The 21934-nt window shown below is 38.2% G+C and overlaps 2 protein-coding genes and 1 long non-coding RNA gene across 5 annotated transcripts in view; 2 read left to right on the top strand and 1 right to left on the bottom strand.

Annotated features, from left to right (window-relative positions):
• Positions 1-418: 418 nt before the first annotated feature.
• On the bottom strand, positions 419-8559 carry GNG5 (G protein subunit gamma 5). Its single transcript, XM_036443740.2, has 3 exons — positions 8338-8559; positions 3898-4040; positions 419-644 (listed from the first exon to the last, which is right to left on the bottom strand). The coding sequence occupies exons 1-2, from the start codon at positions 8416-8418 to the stop codon at positions 3915-3917; spliced, it is 207 nt and encodes a 68-aa protein (XP_036299633.1). The 5' UTR covers positions 8419-8559; the 3' UTR covers positions 419-644; positions 3898-3914.
• Positions 5721-7279, top strand: LOC118722352. Its single transcript, XR_004988976.1, has 2 exons — positions 5721-6564; positions 6638-7279. It is a non-coding gene; the product is annotated as an uncharacterized LOC118722352 (long non-coding RNA).
• A 153-nt stretch (positions 8560-8712) lies between the features above and the next one.
• The window catches only part of SPATA1 (spermatogenesis associated 1), a 33278-nt gene continuing 20056 nt past the window's right edge, over positions 8713-21934 (top strand). Inside the window, exons 1-2 of one of the 3 annotated variants that reach the window (XM_045584398.1) lie at positions 8713-8919; positions 13934-14011. In XM_045584398.1, the coding sequence (XP_045440354.1) occupies positions 14002-14011 (10 nt within the window). In that variant the 5' untranslated portion in view covers positions 8713-8919; positions 13934-14001. Of the gene's footprint in view, positions 9141-13933; positions 14012-21934 lie in introns of all 3 variants that reach the window. The other 2 variants (XM_045584399.1, XM_045584397.1) reach the window with 2 other exon arrangements.

The raw sequence follows: 21934 nt of genomic DNA, 5'->3' as shown, positions 1-21934 counted from the left end.
CATTTCCTTAAGTCTTTCTGAAGGATTAAAATTTTTTAAGCAAAATGGTTTACCAAGGACCTAAAGCAAAGTTGCAAATTATTGAAGCCAATCTTTGGTTCCTTTCTTCTTACTACGTTATACATAATTATTCTGCACTGTAGTACTCCAGAAACTGTCTCAAGCTCTGAAGCTCTCAAGTTTTTCTTTTATCTTCTAATGGAATTCTTACATCCAGTATTTTCTCTGGAAACTTCTGACCCTTAAAAGTAGTATGCAACTTACCTTTTCTAGCAGTTTTGCAAATGTAAGGCATAAAGTTATATGAGAAGAGTTGATGGAACAAATGCTAAAAACAACCTATAATGATAATGGGGAAATTTCCATTTAATTTAGGTGTTCAAAACTAATACATACTGTATTACCAATAATTAGACAATACTTTTTATACTAAGTATTTTATTTGTATGCTGCTGCCAGTGTATATAAAATAATCATTCTTGTGAAATAGAAATTTATGAAAATTCAGAGAGGTAGATGTTAAGGACTGACAAAAGCAGAAGTTTGTATAGTATGGCACATGTTATAGGATAAGCTTTTTGTACAGGCTTCAGATTTAGCTCTCTTTGAATATTCTCCGGTTTAAGAAAAGTGGTTTGGAACACCTAAAATGGGAAGAAGAAAAAAAAGTGAGTTAGGGTAAAGTGTCAAAGAATAATCAATGGATTAACAACAGCACTGCATTTTGTATTATTTTTATAGCATTCATCTGAATGTTAGTTTATAAAGTACTTTCAATTAAACTAAGCCTAGTTTAAAAAAAAAAAAAAAAAGACATCACAGGGTTTCTGGAGAAAAACAGGACAGGAAATGCCTGGTGTAAAATGTAACTTTCTCTTAATTTTCAAAAACACTCTGAAGTATACATCATTTACAGTTTATAATCAGGCTTAAAAATTAACTTGCTGCCAAAACCGGTTTGCTCAGTGGTAAAGCGTCGGTCTGTGGACTGAAGGGTCCCGGGTTTGATTCCGGTCAAAGGCATGTACATTGGTTGCGGGCACATCCCCGGTGGGGGGTGTGCAAGAGGCAGCTAATCGATGATTCTCTCTCATCAACGTTTCTAGCTCTCTATCTCTTTCCCTTCCTCTCTGTAAAAAAAAAAAAAAGAAAAGAAAAATCAATAAAATATATTTTTAAAAAAATTTTAACTTGCTAAGATCATTGCTAAAATACACTCTATCTTAATTTAAAATGAACAAGTTTTGGGGAGAGCAGTTTGGTAATATCTACCAACGCAGAAGTTGCAACCACACTTCTCTTTACCCAACTAAACCTATATACAAAGAGAAACATGTACATGGATATATTTATAGTGATATTTTAAGAGCAAAGAACTGGAAAAAGCCTAAACTCAAGAGGACTGCATAAGGTTCATACACAATGGATACTAGACAGCCAATTAAATGACTAATCTACATGGAGATAAACCAAGAACTATATGTAGTAAAAATAAAGATGTTATCTATGTGGAATGGTAGGAAAAATATATATATATTTTTTTAAATAACTAATTCAGGACAGACACAAGTTCACCTTTATACTTGGAAATCTGATATATTCCATGGCGAAAATGTTCAAAAGGCATAAACAATCAATGGTGAAAAAACAAAGTGTTTAACTTAACATTTGAATCAGTGCTAATTACAAAAAGAAGATAGTCAGAAAATAGCAAATAGGCTGGCAAGGGCTCAGATCAAGTTCCAGGTGAAATGACAAATTTTAATAAAAAGACTAGTTAATAAAATTTAAATGTCATTCCTTATTGAATAATTTTACTTCTAGAAATGTATCTTAAATAGAGAGGTAAAGTATATATAAATATGTAGATACCAACATATTCTCTTCAGTGTAGCTTCAAATTTGGAAACTTCAATATTCAATGAGGTATAATTAAGTTACAGTACAACCATTGAACATCTCATTTACAAATATTTAATAAAATAAAATTTATATTTTTAAACTACATACCATGATCCTCATTTTTTGATTGATTTTGGAAAGGAAGAAGGGGGAAGAGAAACATTAATTTGTTGTCCCATTTATTTATGCATTCGTTTTTATTCTTGTGTATGTCCTGGCTGGGGATTGAACCCACTACCTCTGGTGTATTGGGACAAATAATTTTTTTCTCTCTTAAAAGGAACTATCTTAGCAATGATTATTTCTAGGTATATTGACCATGGTAATTTGTATATTCCTTAGACCAACTGTTGATAAATTACCTATGCTGTTGTTTTTTTAAATGCTATGAGTATAAAGTTTCAATTGTGAATTCTCTGTACTCATGTCACTTACTGTGGGCCTAAGACCACTGGCAGTAGTACTAGTATAACCCAGAAGCTTGTAAAAAAAAAAAAACACAGAGATTGTAGGACCTCACTCCAGACCCACTAAAATAGAATTTTCATTTTAACCAAGTGATTTATAGGTATATCAAATTTGACAAGAAATGTTTTCACATCATTTTTCCTAGCCAAAAATGTTTCAAATCATAATACCCACAAGGCTGTTTCATTATACTGCCAGGATTAATAACCATTATCTTACTTTGAAACCTGGGTTATTATCCCAGCCATATTTAAACACTTGTCTGTAGATTCCTGTGAAATGTAGGCTAATAACTGCCAGTTAAGAGCCAGCCTTCTTAACAGTACTTTATAACATATGAAAATAAGACTTGTTGTAAGTGAATAAGAACAGAAATTTAAAAAGGATCTTTAAATAAACCATAAAAATATGTAATTGCAAAAACTGCCATGAAGAATTAATATTGTCAGAGAAGCAAGGTACTGCTTAATAGGAGCTAGACTGGTGAAAAGACTTACTTCAGTATGGAAAACTATCACTCAAAGGTGCTTTTCCCAAGCTTCCCCCCTTAACATCTCCCCCCAACCCTGGTGTTTCCAAAAATCTTAACCAATCACTGTATTTACTGGAAACATGTTATACTTATACAGACTTCCTGGATACTCCCAAATCTACAAAGCTTAATTAGGGAGGGCACAACTAATGTAACATGGTATTTTGGGAAGCAGCTATGTAACATGGTATTTTGGGAAGCAGCTTCCTGGACTTTGAGGAGTTAGACTGTTTGTAAAGGGCGTGTGCCATACAGAGGGGTGTGTGTGTGGGTGTGTGTGTGTGTGTGTGTGTGGGTGTGTGTGTAAGCACTATTAATTTAAGGTTGCTCCTCATGGGTCAATACTAGTGAGTACACACCCTGACTAAAGCACTAGCACCCTTGGGTTATATTTAAAATGTAACTACAACATATTTTGGTCACATCTCTTTTTGACTAACATGGTTTTGCACACATTGACATTTGGTCTGGATGGCACAGATTAAAATTAGCTTATTCAATTGTCTCATTTTCTCTTGCATTCACAACTCCCAATTCTTTGCTATGTTGCCCTATAACTGAATTCCTTTAGAGTAAAAGCACCAGAATCAATCCAAATCAATTGGTAGTACTTTAAAAGTCATCCTCATAAACATTGTATAAAGTTTAAAAACTAAATATTTGCTACATACCCAAAAATTAGACGAGTGTTTGGGACACCCTTAGGCCAATGCTATAAAAAGTAACAGGGCATGATATTGTGATTTTTCTAGTAACTCTCCTATATCCTCTTGTATGGTTATTAAATCATCTATTTAACCCTTTTTTATGGGTAAAATAGAAACAATTAGTCTTCATGATTACTAAATCAGGAAATTTCACCAGCCCTCACTTTCCTCACAAAAAAAGACTAGAAACTTGCAATGCCAAACTTAAGTGCATAGAAGCAAACAAAAAGACTTAACTGGTTATTCCAGCTTTGTGCCGTTTTGTTGTTTTACTCTAAGGAAACTTACCTTCAAAATTCATTTTACTACAAAAAGGAACAAACTTTCTGGGGTCTGAAGGGATTGGTACTTGAAGATACTCCAGTCAACAGGGGGTCATGTTGAGCATTCTGCAGACAGAATTGTTTCAAATCTGCAGCTGCCTGGGAAACCTGTAGGTACAAAGTGGGAGGTGATTAAGAATGTTTTCAGAAAAAGTTTGCTCAAATCTTTCAAAATACCTGCAATAAACATTTCTCTTAACTCAAAAGATATATAATAATTGGAGGTTATCAGTCACATACTGAGCTCTTAAAGCAGGGAAGTAAATAAGACTAGTTTGTTTCATTTTGCTTATTAGAAGCATTATCAAATGATTTAGTACAAACAATTACATTTATCTGTAAAGTATAGCACATCTTGCTAGTTTATTAATAAGCAGGTTACTCAAGTGCAACCTTGAGGAGAAGCAGTATCTTTTTATTAAAAAGCAGTACCCAAAGCAGTACACATGGTAAGAGTTTACACAAAAAGCATTGAAATCCTAGCAAACTATTACTTCACCTTGAAAGCAGTATTACTGGGAAAAGCTAGTACTGTAAATGAACATAAAGCTCTAAATCTAAGCCATTCAATTCATTGTTTTGGTATCACGTATCACCAGCTGTTTAATGTTACAAAACTGGACAGTGACAGCTTTCTGCTCAGTGTCAGGTGACTGAAAAGCTGATAGCAAACTTCACTTAATTTTAACAACTTCACTGAGCAGCTTTCCTGTAAGAAACTGTCTTTGCCTTAAAAGTCATTTTACTGATGTTGTTAATCCTCACCCAAGGAAAAATAGCCACTGATTTTTAGAGAAAGTGGAAAGGAGGGGGAGAGAGAGATAAATATGTGAGAGAGAAACATCAACTGGTTACCTTCCGCATGTGCCCCATCCAGGCCCGGGAACAAGCCTTCAAAAGAGGTACATGCCTTGACCATAATCAAACCTGGAACCCTTCAGTCCACAGACCCCATGCTCTATCCACTGAGCCAAACTGGCTAGGGCCTTAAATATGATTTAGTAATTTTCATGTATATACAATGCCACCCAAATAGGACTTAAAGAAATTGTATGGCTTTACATTTTACTTTGTTTATAAGATATATCATTTAAACATCTACTATCTGTACATAATTTGGTAAGGTGATGCAGGATACAAAAACAATGAACTGAATGGTTCAGGTGTAGAATATGGATCACTAAAAGATGTCCCAAATGAATAAAATATGCCCCAAATGAATAAAATATCCTAAGTCTTGAACTGAAGTTTAGGAAGATGTGAAAGATAATAATTTATTCTCAGTTTTAACTATTCTCAAGGAGGGTGAGTGCAATAGTCCAAGTCCAGTCCAGCTGGGGTATTTGGCCTTTGAAAAGGAGGTCAGGAACATCACAGATGCTCTCTATACCAAGAAAGCCTGCAGAATATTGTTCTACCTGATAAAAGTACAATAAAAGTACATTAACTTGAAAAAAATGACCCATCATCCTGAGCCGAATCTAAACTCCACTCTCAGAATCTATTTGTATGTTTGGCTTATACAACAGTCTAGGCGCAGTGTTTCCCAAACTTTTGACATATGTGTACGCCTTCTATAATTTTCGTAAGGCTGATTACCCCTCATACTCATGAGAACATAGAATTAGGCGCAGCTAAACACAGTGCAGTGCATATCCCCACCAAACTCCGGTGCAACGTGTACCCCCACCAAACTCTTCCCGTACCCCTGGGGGTACGCGTACCACACTTTGGGAAACACTGGCTAGGGTAATGAGTTCCATAGGTTTATTTAGCAACTGTGTAAAATAGTAGTTTTAAAATACCTAGTACCAAGTACTTTGATAAATGACCACTCTGCTCCCTCCAAAAAGGAGGTAGGTATAGAGCTAGTGTTATTATTTTTCAGTCTTGTAACTTGACTTCATTCTTATCTACTAGCAACAAAAATACAGTAAAGTATCTGTTAATTTTTTGCCTAAGGTGTAATAAGCTCCAACTTAACTCCCTTTCACAAACTTCTCAAGCACCAATATGTGCCAAATATACTTCTAGACATTGAGAATACATAAAAGCAACCAGGTCCCTGCAGTTATGGAGCTGACAGTTCAGAGAAAAAGAGAGATAAGGTGCTCTAAAGGAAAAAAGAGCGGTTTGTTAGATTGTGACATTCAGAAAGGTGTCTCTGAGGAGGTGACATTTAAACAGAATTCAATGCCCCCAAATCCAGCCAAATGATCACCAGTGTGAAACTGATCAGTGAGAATTCCAAGGAGTGGGGAAAACAGGCAAAAGTTCTAAAGAACTCACAAGCTGCTAGCCGCTGTGGCACTGTAATAATCACCAACCAGGAGACTGAAATCCCATAATCCTGGCATAATTACTAGTGCCCTCTTTCACTCCCAAAGGCGTCCGTCCTGGGTTGGTAATCAAGTGTATGGTCACCCTACATACGGGAGAATTTCTCAAGCATTTGTGACAATTTCTATCAACTGTATTCAAACAAAGGTTTAAACAGTACACTTGTGCTAGCTTAAAAACATCACTGGTAAAAAGAAAGCATCTAGCATAGGCATGGATAAAAAAGATGCACAAAATGAAATCAAACTGACCACATTTTGCATCTAAAGAAAAGCTCATTTAAAGTCTCAAGGTTGGCAGATTTAATAAAAATTTAATAAAAATAAATAAATAAATAACCCCCACCCAAAAAATAAAGTCTCAAGGTTGGAATGCCACCCTCCTTCTGTCTAGCCCTACCATCAGACAGATTGAGAAGTCTAAAACCAAGTCACTTGGAGGTGGCTTTAATGATTTGGACCAGAAGCCTCCTAAAGAATTAAGTATAGGATGCAGGCATTATGCTAGGGAGTTATTGAAGCAGCCAAGTTTTTCATAATAAAGCCCTCGGAGTTCTTTAGTCTGAGGACTTCATATCATTTTCTTTGGAGACTCGGGCTTAAGTACCAGTACTTAACACAACTTTCAATCGGTATTTTTTTTTTCTTTCCCGGGACATTCCAATGTATATAATAAGGGCACACCTGACTGTCCACAAATACCACTGGGTAAGGTTAAGAATCTGGAGATTAGAGAAATGAATTCCAAACAGCAACGGAGTCCACAGCACTTACAGGTCAGGGAGGGGAATCCCACACCAAGACTGATGGGAATTCCCCTTCCCTCCTGAGGCGAACACAACTAAGTTAGGTTCCTGACATTTCTACTTAAGGAAAAAGGCAGGTGGGAGACCATCTTACTCCACAAAACATCTCGGGGAGAAGCAGAGACTACCCCGATGAATACAGAATCAAATCGTCTTGGAAAATGGCTGCTGCTTTGGACAAAGTGAATGATTCCTTATTCTACTCTCGTTTCTTCTTTTAATGACATCTTTCACATGTAAGATGATCTGTACCAGAAAGAAGCCAATCCATTTGGGATTTTATAAATCTGGAGGAACTTGGAACAGCACTTGAATGTCAGGTTGTAACACAGCAACACATACAAAAGCCCCCTCCGTCCCCCCGTCCGCCCCCCCCCCGCCCCAAAATAAAACAGCCGAAGACAAGGTCAATGCTAAACAAATGCCAAAATAGGTTAAGACTGGTCCACCCTAATCACTTTCCACAGGCACGCGGACCTGGAGATAGCCCCGAGGTCAGATCGCCGCCAACTGTGCCAAATAGGTACGAAATGCTCGCCTGGCGCGAGACTGGTTATACAGGGCACCGGTGGTAACCCTACACCTCGCGGACCATTCAAAAACAAACACATAGTCACTATAAGGTGACCAGACGTCCCGATTTTTAACAATGTTGTCCCGCGGCGTTAAAAAAAAAAAAAAGTCCTGATGTTTGGAAAGATTCAGTTCAAGTTCTGTAAGAATTCGTCCTCAAGTTGGGTGGACGAGAGGAGCTGGAGGTTAAGAATCTTTCTGCTAAAGGGAGTGGGTTTGGAAAGGTCTGACACCAAAACAAAAAAGACACCGGTTCTCAATCAACAATCGGATAAAGCCCCGCGGGACGCCGAGAGGCGGAGGGGCTGGGAGAGGGCCGCGCGGAGCAGCCGCCGCGGGCCCGGCCGGCGGAGTCACCGCGCCCGGAGGGGGGGGAAGGGGGGGGGAGGGGGGGGAAGGGGGGGGAGGGGGGAGAGGAGGTGTGGGGGGGGGGAGAGGAGGTGCGGGGGGGAGAGGGAAGAGGGAGGGTCAGAATGCGGAACCTCTGAGGGCGGAAGGGCGCGCTAACCTGACCCCCAACCCCAGCGCCCACTCCCGCCGCCAAGTCTCTAACGCTCGCAACGCCCGCGTCGCCTACGGCGCCCGGAGCGCGCCCTCCGCCCGCCCGCCCGCCCCGGCCAGCTCGGCGGCGCTCCCACCGCCACGTCCGCCTTCCCCTCCCCCTCGGCCGCCCGCCCCCCCTCTCACCTTCACGCGGTTGAGCCCAGCCTCCAGCCGGAGCTGCTGAACCACTTTCTTCATCGCGGTGACGCTGGAGGAACCAGACATGGTGCACGCGAGAGCCGAGCAGACGGGTCGGAAGCGGGTGGCGGGTCGCGGGTCCGCGGGGGCCAGACGGCGGGGCAGCGACGCGAGGGGCGGAGCTCGGAACTTTGTCTCCGAGTTTCCGGTTCTTCGCCCAGCGGCTCCGCCCCTCGGCGCGCATGCGCGCCTCCTCCGCCGGCAGTTTCGGTGACACGCCCGGTGGAAGGCGAGAGCTGGAAGGCGGAGGCGGAGCGTGAGGGGCGTAGTGCGTGGCGGTGGGCGTGGCAGCCGCGAGACGCGAGCGCGGATTGGCTCAGCGTCTCCTCTCGGCTCCTGGGAGGCGGAGTTGGGAGGTAGAAAAGCCGGGAAGACCCGAGAGGCACTCAGAAAGGGACCTCGGAGTGGAAGCCGGACGCTGGAGGGCGTTTGTCGCAGGCCAGGCGGCGGGGTGACCCGGAGGTTCCGGGTTTCCCGACGGAGTTGGCGGCAGAGGTTGAGGGAAGGAGAAGGGAGAGCCCTGCCGAGGTGTGGGAACTAGGAGTACCCGCTTTCTCACTGTCACCCCCTCCCCACAGGGGCCTCTGAGGGAGCTGAGCGTGTCCTGTGGGTGCCCCGTCCGCAGCCCGCTTCCCGCCGCGAGACCTCCGGGCGAGAGGGCGCGGCGGGCGCGGTAACCGACCGCGGGAGCCGCCGGGCGGCGGGCAGCCGGGGCGCCGGTGCCCTGGAGAAAACGGGATCTTCTCAAGGTTCGGCTTCTGTTGCCTCTTACCTCTTGGTTTTCTGGAAGAGGTTGTGAAAAAGCCAAGGTGCTGCTTGAATATTTACACTTGTCTCCTCTTGTGATCTATTTCATTTTTAAAAATGTAAAATAAGCTTATTTTACAAAAAAAAAAACCTATTTTTTTGTGTTTCGGGAAAATTTGCTCTTTTTTTTTTTTTTTTAATATTTCAGTAACTTATCGACCTTGATCTTCAAAGTGGTTTTCTATCTACATATACCTATGCAGGTATATCTATATCCATATGTACTTGTTGATTTCAAAGAGGAAAGAGGAGAAAGAAACACCAATGATTAGAATCATTGATGGGCTGCCCCCTGCATGCCCCCCACTGGGGATGGAGCCCACCACCGGAGCATGTGCCCTGGTCCATAATCCAACCATGATTTCAAGGCTCAACCACTGAGCCAGGCAATGTTTCCTATTCTGTTGGAACAGCCCATTAACGATTATACTAACGACTTCAATGAATATTAATAATTTCATTATTAATGTATTTCAAATTTTTTGTATAGTGAAAAATCCCATATATAATTTGTTCTATGTCCACGAGTCCTAATTAGTTTACTGAATGATTTAAATAATTTTACAAAAATGTCCAGTGTACTTAAGCATTGTACTTAATTCATACAATGGATGTAATGACTAGGATTATAAACCAGAGTTTGAATTCAGGCCTTATCTATCCTTGGTATCCCTGGGTAAGCCGCTCAAACTTTGCTGAGATTTTGTTTCCTCATTTCAAAATGAGCTGTTTGTGAGAATGAAATGAAATTATACACATTAAGTCTATGATAAGTTATCTCAATATCACTTCTCCTTCTTTCCCAGTAGCATTTTAAATTATTTCACTTTTGGTGGCTTGCTGACTGGCTTCATTCATACTTGACACATTTGGAAGATTAAAAATATATATCTTTACTCAAAGAATGAAACATGAATGAATGGTTTTATAGATAATACAGAACTAGAAATCTGCTTCTTTGGCTCCCAGTCCATTTAATTATTTTGTGTGAGATTCCACTGTATTGGTATATTTAAATATAGCCCATTTCAGGTTTCCAATTTTAGTATTTATTTAGGATTTTCTAAAGTTCATGGAGCATCTCTTTTGAATACTCTAATCAAACAGGAAATAAAAATCACCAGAGTATCAGAAATTCTTAAGCTTCCCTGAAGATTCCACTAAAAAACTACTAGAACTGATAATTCAGTGAAGTAAATATAAAATATAAAATAAATATCCAGAAATCACTTGCATTTTTATACACCAATAATGAACTATCACAAGGGAAAACTTAAAACAATCCCATTTACAATTCCATTAAAAGAAATACCTAGGAATAAATTAAGGTTATAAAAAAAAAATCTGTACTCAAAATTATAAAGCACTGAAGAAAAGTTGAAGATACAATTAAGTGGAATCATATACAATGTTCATGGATAGGAAGATGTCTGTCCATTTTCCTATCCAAAGCAATATATAGATTCAATGAAATTTCTATCAAGATACCAATGGTGTATTTCATAAAACTAGAATATTCCAAAAATTTATATGGAACTACAAAAGACTGAATAACCATAGCAATCTTGAGAAAGAACAACAAAGTTGGAGGAATCACATTACTTGATATCAAACTATACTACAAGCATAGTACTGGCAGAAAAACACACAAGATTTCCCCCCCCCCCAAAAAAAGTGTACACAATAATTATAAAGGCAGTGTTTATTAAAATACATTTCATTTTCAAAATGTAATAGAATCTACAGATAAAGTATGTAGATCAATGAAACAGAATAGAGAGCCTAGAAATAAACACACCTTTATGGTCAATTAATATTTGACAAAGGAGGCAAAAACTTACAATGAGGTAAAGATAATCTATTCAATAAATTGTGTTGGGAAAATCGGACTGATACAAAAAGATGAAACTAAACCACTTTCTTACACTATACACAAAAATAAACTCCAAATGCATTAAAAACTTAAATGTTAGAGTCAAAATAAAAATTCTATAAGAAAACAGGCTGTAAAACAGACATTTTTCATAGCAATATTTTTTCTGATATATATCCTTTGGCAAAGGAAACAAAAAATAAATGGAACTGCATCAAACTAAAAAGTTTTTGCACAACAAAGGAAACCATCAACAAAACAAAAAGACAACCTATCAAGTGGGAGAAAATATTCACCATTGATACATCTGATAAGGGGTTAATATCCAAAATTTATAAAGAACTTCTAAAACTCAACACCAAAAAATCAATCAGTCCAATTAAAAAATGGGTAAAGGGCCCAATTGGTGTGGCTCAGTGGTTGAATGTCAACCTATGAACCGGGAGGTGATGGTTCGATTCCTGGTCAGGACACATGCCCAGAATGCATGTTTGATCCCCAGTAATAGGTGTGCAGAAGGTAGCTGATCAATGATTCTCTCTCATTGATATTTCTGGAGGTAGCTAATCAATGATTCTCGTTGATTTTTCTGTCTCCTCTCCATCTCTGAAATCAATAAAAATATATTTTTTAAATGGGCCAAAGACCTGAATAGACATTTCTCCAAAGAGGATGTACAGATGGACAATAGACATATGAAAAGATGTTCAATGTCATTAATCATCAGAAAAATTAGAATTAAAACTACAATGAGATATCACCTCACACCTATCAGGGAGGCTATCATCAACAAATCATCAAACAAGTGTTTGAGAGGATGTAAAGAAAAGCGAACCATCATGCACTGTTACTGAGAAGGAAGATTGGTGCAGCCACTGTGGAAAACATAGTTATTTCAATAAATTAAAAATAGAACTGCCTTCTGACCCAGTGATTTCACTACTGAGAATATATCTGAAGAAACCTGAAACACTAATTGGAAAGAATATATGCACCTCTATATTCATTGTAGTGTTATTTACAATAACTAAAACTTAGAAGCAGCCCCACTGTCCATCAGTAGATGAGTGGATAAAAGAGCTTTGTATATTTGCACAATGGAATACTACTTGACTGTAACAAAAGAAGTCAATCTTACCATTTGTGACAGAATGGATGGACCCCGAAAGCAATATGCTAAGAGAAATAGACCATTCAGGAAAAGACAAGTAATGTATGATTTCACTTATATGTGAAATCTAATGAATAAACAAAATAGAAACAGACTCATAAAGAACAGACTGACAGCTGTCAGAGGGGGGAGGGGTTTCTGAGATTTAGTATACGAGATAAAGCCAACATTTCATTCCTGGCAGAGAGTGGTTATAAAGCAAAATTATACAGTAAATGAGAGATTGGAACTCTATAGCCCTAAATACTTGACTATCCAGCTATCAATCTTCTTTTGTTTGAATTGTCATTGTTTTGTTAATTAGCTAATTAATAGGTAAGGAATTTGAAAATACCAAAGATAATGTGGTAGGAGTTAGTAAGTGAGATGTGATTTGGTTAGGATCAACTACGAATTCTAAGCATGAAGACTTAAGTTACTTCAAGCAATGAAGAGATTATTGTAAAAATCAACATAGAGCAGTAGTAAAATTGATTATAGCCAAACTGGGAATAGATGTAAGGCTAGAGACCTCAACAGGAAAAAATTTGACTCTTCTTTCTAATGCTCAGCTATAAACATGAATTACTTAAGTATCTTATCAGTTACCTTCTCACAGCCAGTTAGTCATTCTGTCTACTCTTTATCTCTTTTCTATCTTTGTTTACAAGTAATTGTAGCTTTCTCATAACATGGGCTTACCCCTTGGCTATGCTACTACTTCATGACTTCCCCTCCACTCCCTTCCTTCCTTCCATTTTTTTTTAATATATTTTATCGATTTTTTACAGAGAGGAAGAGAGAGGGATAGAGTTAGAAACATCGATGAGAGAGAATCATCAATTAGCTGCCTCTTGCACACCCCCTACTGGAGATGTGCCCGCAACCAAGGTACATGCCCTTGATCAGAATCGAACCCGGGACCTTTCTGTTCCCAGGCCAACGCTCTATCCACTGAGCCAAACCGGTTTCGGCCCTTCCTTCCATTTTGATTCAGTGTCTACTAACTACACACTTTAATCCTGAGTTCTCTCAATTCTAATTCCTAAAGGCTCATCTCATGCCAGGCCATTTTATTTGTCTATGGCCAACCAGGATTTGGTCTTAGTATTGATCCAATCAGGAATGGTAAAGACAGTTATAATTCAAAGTATGGCTTCTTTGCTATAGTATAGTGGGGCAGTTTACCTTAGGACAATAGTAAAGCAGGCTTGATTGATCTGTGCTGAGTTTCCTTAATTAAAATTTTCTTTTAAATTAAAATATCAAGTGTTTAATGTATCCACAGGAGTTAAAAATTCTGGCCTCCCAATTTGCATACCAGTTACTGTACTGTAATAATTATAGATTATTATCATTAATTCTTATCTAATAAGGAAGTTACTGTAAGATGTATCTGAGTCTTCTCTAAAAATATACTTATACTTTATAGAAAATACTATATGTATTTTATCTTAATTTTTGACCAAGAGAAGATGAATTGTTTAAAATGTGTCCTGGTTACAACTCTATTATAATTTTCCACGCTACTTAATTGTATAGGATGTATGTTCATTCCATTATAATTATCAGTCCTATTTATTAGTAATATATCTATTTGAATTATTATAATAAGATTGTATACATACCTAAGTTGCCATTTTTACTCCATTTTAAAAGTCTTTTATATATGTGTCTGTGTTGTTGTTTTTTTCACTTTTTGAATTAATCAGAGACCAGAAATGAATGGAATATTATCTTAAACAAGTCAAAAATCTGTTACAACATTTATACTACTTGAATGAAGAAAGGTAAAAAAAACCCCACAAAATTCCAACTGATGATTATTACCCCATTCAGACATTGGTGAATTTGTCCCTCAATCCAAGTCAACCTTCCTCATCAGAGGTAAGAAAATACTTTTATACTAAAATATATGAAAAATTTGCTAATCTTAGAAAACAAAAATTTTTAATGTTTTTTATTGATTTTAGAGAAAGAGGAAGGGAGAGGGGGAGAGAGAGAAACATTGATGAGGGAGTGTAACAGATCGGCAGTGCCTTCTGACTACTTGGGATTAAGACAGAAACCTGGATATGTGCCCTAACCAAGAATTGAACTAGCAATCTTTTGGTGCATGGGATGACACTCAACCAGTGAACCACACCTGCCAGTGCCTTTGAATAATTTTGATAAAGCAAAAATATGGATTATATAAAGTGTTAGATATTCACTTTGAACACAACTCTATATATTCCATTGTCTGATAATAGTACTTGTATCTCTAGCTCATTTCCTCTAAGTACCCTGATTGTACTTGGACCTATAGTCACCTGTTTTTGTTTGTTTCTTTGTATTTATTCCTTTCAATGCTATCCATAGCTGGCTTAAATACTGTAGAGCAGTCTTGATCACTCTCTTGCACGTTTTGACTCCTTGTCCCTCTCTTCATTATACTCCTTAGCAAAACAAAAATGCTAGTTAATCCAATTCTATACCTATACCTACAGCAGAGCATGGCTGGAGAAAACTATATCAGCATAAGGACTATATCTCACTTTATTTATTTTTTATTTTTATTTTTTTAACTTTAACACTTATTTATGTATTTATTTGTTTGTTTGTTTGTTTATTTTTAGTGTCCAATCTCTTTTAGTACAGAAAGGGTTCAGTGAAAATGTATACATGTATACTTGGGGTGGCCCAAAGCAGTCAGTCCCTCCATAGGTTCTTTTTTCTTTTTCATCTTAGCCTTTATTTTTTCTATCTTCAAATGATGCCTTTCTATTTATTATTTTTTCTTTTTTTTTCAAGAAAACAATCTTAAATATAATAATGTTACATGCAATAAACACCAATTAAGAAAAATGATCTTACACATATTACACATAATAAACATTAATATTTCAAAAATAAAAAATTTTAAGTATAATAATATTACCAAAATTATAATAACATAGCCGAAACCGGTTTAGCTCAGTGGATAGAGCGTCAGCCTGCGGACTGAAAGGTCCTGGGTTCGATTCCTGTCAAGGGCATGTACCTTGGTTGCGGGCACATCCCCAGTAGGGGGTGTGCAAGAGGCAGCTGATCGATGATTCTCTTTCATCATCGATGTTTCTAACTCTCTATCCCTCTCTCTTCCTCTCTGTAAAAAAATCAATAAAATATATTTAAAAAAAAAACAAAACAAAACAAAACTATAGTAACATAGTATGATATCACAAAAGTTGTAGGAAATATTAAAAATCTGCAAATAACAGGATTACTTCTAGTATATTTTCCTCCCTCTGGCTCTATTTTTGTTCATCAGTTTCTGTTGTTCATTATATTCCACAAATTAGTGAGATCATTTTATATTCATCTTTCTCCAACTGGGTTATTTTGCTTAGCATGATGCTAACCTGGGACTCTTCAGTACACAGGCCTATGCTTTATCCATTGAGCCAAAATGGCTAGGGCTTCTTCCTGACTTTTAATATATAAGAATTTCAGGGGCCAGCTCTTTGTTCTCTTCTCTATCTGCACTCATTCCTTGGTAATCTTATCCAATCTAATAGCTTTAATATCAACTTTATGCTAAGGATTCCCAAATTAAATCCCCATCCCAGTCCTCTTTCCCAAACTCCAGATTCATATTTTCAATGCTTACTTACATCTCCACTTGCATGGCCAGCAGACACCTCACACTTGACACACATGAGATTGGCCTATGGATCTTTGCCCCACCTCCAAAACCTCTACTACCCATTCTATTCTCCATATTAGGTGATGGCTAATCCATCCTTTCAGTATCTGAAGCCAAACACCTTGTACTCATATTCCACTTCTTTCTCAAACTTCACTTCTAATGGATTGACTTGAAGCTTTCAGTGATAAAAATCTGACCACTTCTTATCTCTTCTACCGCTAACATGTTGAACTGAGCCACCATCATCTCATCCTTGAACTATTCAAATAGCTTCATAGTATTTTCCATTTTCTTGTTCCTAATAGCCTGTTCTGTTATCCCTTTAGTAATTACTAAATACAGCAAAATTTGAAGTAGAGCATTTGGTGTGCCTGATGTGAAACAATATGAAATACAGGGCACCATTTATAAAATATTCTTTCCCCAGATGATTAATTTGTGTCAGTTGAAGGCTATACAGTTAACTGGCTCCAGGAGATAGCAGGACTGGAAAAATAAGTTAAATGACACCTTAAGGCAGTGGTTCTTAACCTTTCTAATGCCATGACCCTTTAATACAGTTCCTCATGTTGTGGTAACTCCCAACCATAAAATTATTTTCGTTGCTAATTCATAACTGTAATTTTGCTATTGTTATAAATCATAATGTAAACATCTGCATTTTCTGATGGTCTTAGGCGACCCTGCTAGAGATTCTCAACCTGTGGGTCGTGACTGCTGCTATAGAGCCTAAGACCATTGGAAAACACAGATATTTACATTACGATTCATTAACAGTAGCAAAATTACAGTTATGAAGTAGCCATGAAAATAATTTTATGGTTGGGGGTCACCACAACATGAGGAACTGTATTAAAGGGTTGTGGCATTAGAAAGGTTGAGAACCACTGCCTTAAGGAGTTTATAAAGGAAATTCAGAATACAGAACATTTTGATAGCTGGCCTGGTCTCTTAAAAAAGTCAATGCTATGAAGAGGGAAAAAAAGCACTTTGGGAAAAGTCTTTAAATTAAGATTTTTTAAAAGACTTGACAAATTCTGTGTGTTTTCTTTGATTGAATTCTAGATAAAAAAAAATTTGAGGAGTTGGACAGTTGGGATATTTGAATATGGACTGGATATTATTGTAGTTGACATTAAGTAATTGTTAATTTTCTTATATTTGAAAATGGCATTGTGATTATGTTATAGAAACCCTTAATTTTAGGGGAGGGATGCTAAAGTATTTAGGAGTATATTGTCTTGATGTCTGATTTACTTTGGATGGTTCAGAGAGAAGAAGAAAGTAATTGTGGCATAATGTTAACTTTTGAATCTAGATAGTAGGTATTTGGATATTCTTGGTATTATACCTTTGATTTGTATGTATGTTTAGAAAATTTTATACTAAAACAATCTAATATATAAAAGGCCAGCATAGTAATGACCAATCACGACCAAAGGCTGACCAACCCGGAAGTCAACCCAGCATTGACTACCAAGGGGACTGAGACTCAGAGAGAGAGAGGCAGGGTCTAATCCACAACCTCAGTGGCAGCTGTTGATCAGTACTTGCTTCTCTCTTTCTCTCCCTCTTTCTTTCTGAGCTTCGCCAACAGCTGGGTTTTTCTTTCTCACTGGCCTCTGCAGGGGCTGCTGTTAAGCACTGCCTCTTTGATTAGGCTCAGAGGTAGTCCCAGAGACACTGACTGGCATAGGAACAGACCAATCAGAACCAAATGTGGGTGCTGTGAAGAGCCAATGGCTGCCTAGAAGGCAGAGCTTTTACTCTGACTGGCATAGAAACTGACCAATTAAAACCAAATCTGGATCTGGGGAACCAATGGCTGCCTAGGAGGTGGAGCTTTTGACACTGACTGGCATAGAAACTGACCAATCAGAACCAAATCTGGGTGGCAATGGGGAGTCAATGGCTGCCTAGCAGGTGAAGCTTTTGATGCTGACTGGCATAGAAACCGACCAATAAGAACCAAATCTGGGTGCTGTGGGAAGCCAATGGCTGCCTAGCAGGTGAAGCTTTTGATGTTGACTGACATTGAAACTAATCAATCAGAACTAAATTGGCCAGCAGAGGAGTGGACGAGATCAGGCCAGCAGGGGAGGGCAGTTGGGGGCGATCAGGCCAGCAGGGGAGGACAGCTAGAGGTGATCAGGATAGTAGGCAAAGGCAGTTAGGGGCAATCAGGAAGGCAGGCAAGTGACCAGTTAGGGGCCAGCGGTCCCAGATTCTGAGAGGGATGTCCAACTGCTGGTTTAGGCCCGATCTCGATCCCTCCGTGCACAAATTTTGTGCACTGGGCCTCTAGTAAAAATATAAAAGTCAGATGTTTTCATGCTTCTATTAAAACCCTGTATTGACTTTACCATTTTGTGATGATGAAGACCTTACAATTGCCTGAAAGGCCCTATATAATTTGTTTCTCATTCTCCTCATTTTTTAAATTTTGTCTCCTACTCTTTCCCCTACATTCTATACTTTAATCATATTAGACCAGTGGTCGGCAAACTCATTAGTCAACAGAGCCAAATATCAACAGTACAATGATTGACATTTCTTTTGAGAGCCAAATTTTTAAAACTTAAACTTCTTCTAATGTCACTTCTTCAAAATAGACTCACCCAAGCCATGGTATTTTGTGGAAGAGCCACATTAAAGGGGCCAAAGAGCCATATGTTGCTCATGAGCCTCAATTTGCCAAACCCACAGTACTAGACAATCTCACCTTACGGCCTTTGCTTTAGCTCTTTCTGGAGATCTTTCCTTCTATACCTTCCCTTGGCACCTGAGCATGGGGGCTTCCTTGGCGCACGAGCCCTGGCATCGCAGGGGAGGGCAGCAGGGGGAGTGAGAGTAAGCTACATTCTCACTGCACCTCCGTCCGTCCCCGTCACCCCTAACCCCAGGTAGCTGGCAAGAAGTTGCAGACATCTGCCATGTTTCATGCCGCACCCTGGTGATCAGTGCATGTCAAAGCAAGTGGTTGAATTCCCAGTCCCTAGGTCGAACTCTCAGGCAAACAACTGTCTGAGGGGACAATATGCATATTATATAGGGCTAGAAGTCTGGTGCATGAAATTCGTGCACGGGGGTGGTGAGGGTCCTTCAGCCTGGCCTGCACCCTCTTGCAATCCAGGACCGCTGGCTCCTAACGGCTTGCCTGCCTGCCTGCCTCATCACTTCTAACCACTTTGCCTACCTGCCTAATTGCCCCTAACCACTTACTTGCCTGCCTGCCTGCCTGATCTCCCCTAACCACTCTGCCTGCCGGCCTGCCTGCCTGATCTCCCTTAACCACCTCTGCCTTGGTCCCTGCCTCTACAGCTTTATTCAGAAGGACGTCTAGAAGGTCGTTTGGCTGTCCGGTCTAATTAGCATATTATGCTTTTATTATTATAGATAATATTTTTAAAATTAAATATTAATGCCCAACAAATTTATGATGAACAAGATACCAATATTCCCAATAGTACCAAGCCTAACCATCTTAGAGCCTGAGAAAAAATAGCAAAATATGTGCATATTTTCCACTCCTTTCTACTCTCATATATACTAGTAGCCCTGAGCACAAATCCATGCACCAGTACCTCTCCGCCACCCTCTTATAGCTCTCTGCCCACTTCTCCATCCTCCTGTAGCTTCCCCTGTCCCCCTTCCTCCTTAGCTTGCTGCCCTGCCCCCTCCTGTAGCTCTCCACCACCCGCTTGCAGTTTGCTGTACCACCTTCCTGCAGATCCATGATCCGGTCATTATGCAGTCAGTCGTTATGCCTCACAACGTAATGAATAATTAGCACATTCCTCTCTTATTATATAGGATTTTTTAAAAGTATTTTTATGTTTTATTTAGTTTTTTTTTTTTTTGAGAGAGAGAAAGGAAGAGAGAGAGACATGAGAGAGAAACATTGATTGTTGCCTTCCAACCAGGGACTGAACCCAAAACCTGAGTATGTGCCCTGATCAGGAATCAAACCCATCACCTTTTGGTGCACCAGACAGTGCTCAAACCATCTGATTCACATTGACCATAGCTTGAACTCCCTTTTGATAACTTTTTTTGGGGGAAGTTTCAATTGGGTTGCCTGCCATAGATTTCTGATTAGTGGAAATTTTTTGAACTGTAAATTTTACATTAGAATGTCTTTTTTTTTTTACCATGTTACTTTTTTACTGAACATCTTTTGCAGTTTCTAACTTATTTAAATTTCTATGTGTTATTTGTCACAAAGTTATTCTTATCTGAGTATTAATATTATTACTTTTTTAATTTGAAGTATTCTTTTTGGGTTCATTTAATGTTTTTTTGGGCCTAAATTCTCCCTTGTTGCCTATCACTATTTGCTTTCTTTTCATTTACTTGTTTGTTATACAACATTCACCTCCCCGACCCCCACCCCAATATTTCTTTCCCACATTTTTTTTTCAGCCTTTCTGTTTTAGGTATATTTCTTGCATACAGTCTAGAGTTGGGTTTTGCTTTGTGAGTCAGTCTGAAAATCGTTTTTTATTTAGTAGACAAGTTACATTCATTTATATTAGGGGTGTCGAACTCAATCAGAGAAGGGGCCAAAATCTAAAATCCAGCCTAAATCGCGGGCTGAATGGTTTACTGAACAGTCATAAACTGTCATTGTGATGGAAACGCAGCGGAGTGCAGTGATAACAGCGCGGTGCGGGCCACATTGCAAGGCCTGGCGGGACAGATTTGGCCTGCGGGCCTTGTGTTTGACACATGTGATTTATATCATTGATGGGACTGGTATGTTTGACAATGTCAGATTTGTCATTTTATTTTATGATATAGTTAGTCTGTATTATTATGTGATTTATTTGCCTTTTTACTTATTTTCATGGGTGGATTGTCCACAACATAATAAACTTCTTTTATATTTTTTATTTACATTGTTGAATCATATTACTTTAGTTTTCATGGATCAATACTGAAGAATTTCAATAATTTAGAATTATATAAGAACAACAAATTGATTCATTGAAAAGTCTTAAATTTGCAGTTGGAATAATTTTTTTATCACTGAGCAAATACTTATAAATAACTCTGTACAACAAAATACAAACCGTGGACTTTTAAACCATCATATCTAGTGTAAATCCAGCATTAATTACCAATTACATTTTTATAAAGCATCTATAAAACTTCACCATGGAGAAATGAGGGCACTGTTTCTGTTGGTGAGGGTTTTCATTTATAGTGCTGTCTTGATTTTGACCCTTCCTGCTGGTTCCTTCTCTAATAATAGATCACTGTTGGATTATATGGAGACTTGTGTGTTCATAAAGTGAGAAGGTAAAAAACTAATTGTTAGATTAAGATGAAACAACTTGAGAACAAAGGGGTTATTATGTAAGTTTAATTTCAGGGAAGGTGGAGTGGGATAGACATGGTTGAAAGAATTATGCTAAATATAGAAACAGACCTACATGAAACACACAGGAATATAATGTGCTAATTATGTAACAAAACATTCACCTCATTTAGCAGTATTTTAACCTCATGGTTCTCACAGTTACAGTATTTTCATCCCTATCAATACGGGAAACTGTTAGCTTATAAACTCTAAACATCATAATTCACATTTATTAATATTTGGAATATGTGTCAAGCTCCAAGGCTGTTGCCCTAAATCACATACATATTTATTATGTATTTTCCTTTACTTTTAATTACCATTTCCCCCCCTATATTTTACTATTTTCTTTATGTTTCATATTCTTTGCCCCTTTTATTTCTATTCTCTATTATCCTTACTGTATATTTGGTCATATCTGTTCTTGGATAATTGCTAATTTATTCATTTCTGAGACAGTTTTGTCTTGTTGTTGTTGTGTAATTTCTTCTGTTTGGCCAATTTCCATTTTACATATTTCTATTTTTCTATTTTTATTCTGAATTATTAATTTATTATTTATGATATTTGTTAATATCTGCAAAAGGTTTCTTAATTATAATTTATTTAGATTAGGAGTGTTAAGTTTTTCTCTGTTTTATTGCTACCTGTTGTGTTTTGGTTTAGTTATCAATTTTGACG

Source organism: Pipistrellus kuhlii, unplaced genomic scaffold (assembly GCF_014108245.1).
Source record: "Pipistrellus kuhlii isolate mPipKuh1 unplaced genomic scaffold, mPipKuh1.p scaffold_m20_p_2, whole genome shotgun sequence".
Lineage (NCBI taxonomy): Eukaryota > Metazoa > Chordata > Mammalia > Chiroptera > Vespertilionidae > Pipistrellus > Pipistrellus kuhlii.
The sequence above is the reverse complement of the archived record's forward strand: the minus strand, read 5'-3'. Positions and strand labels throughout refer to the sequence as shown.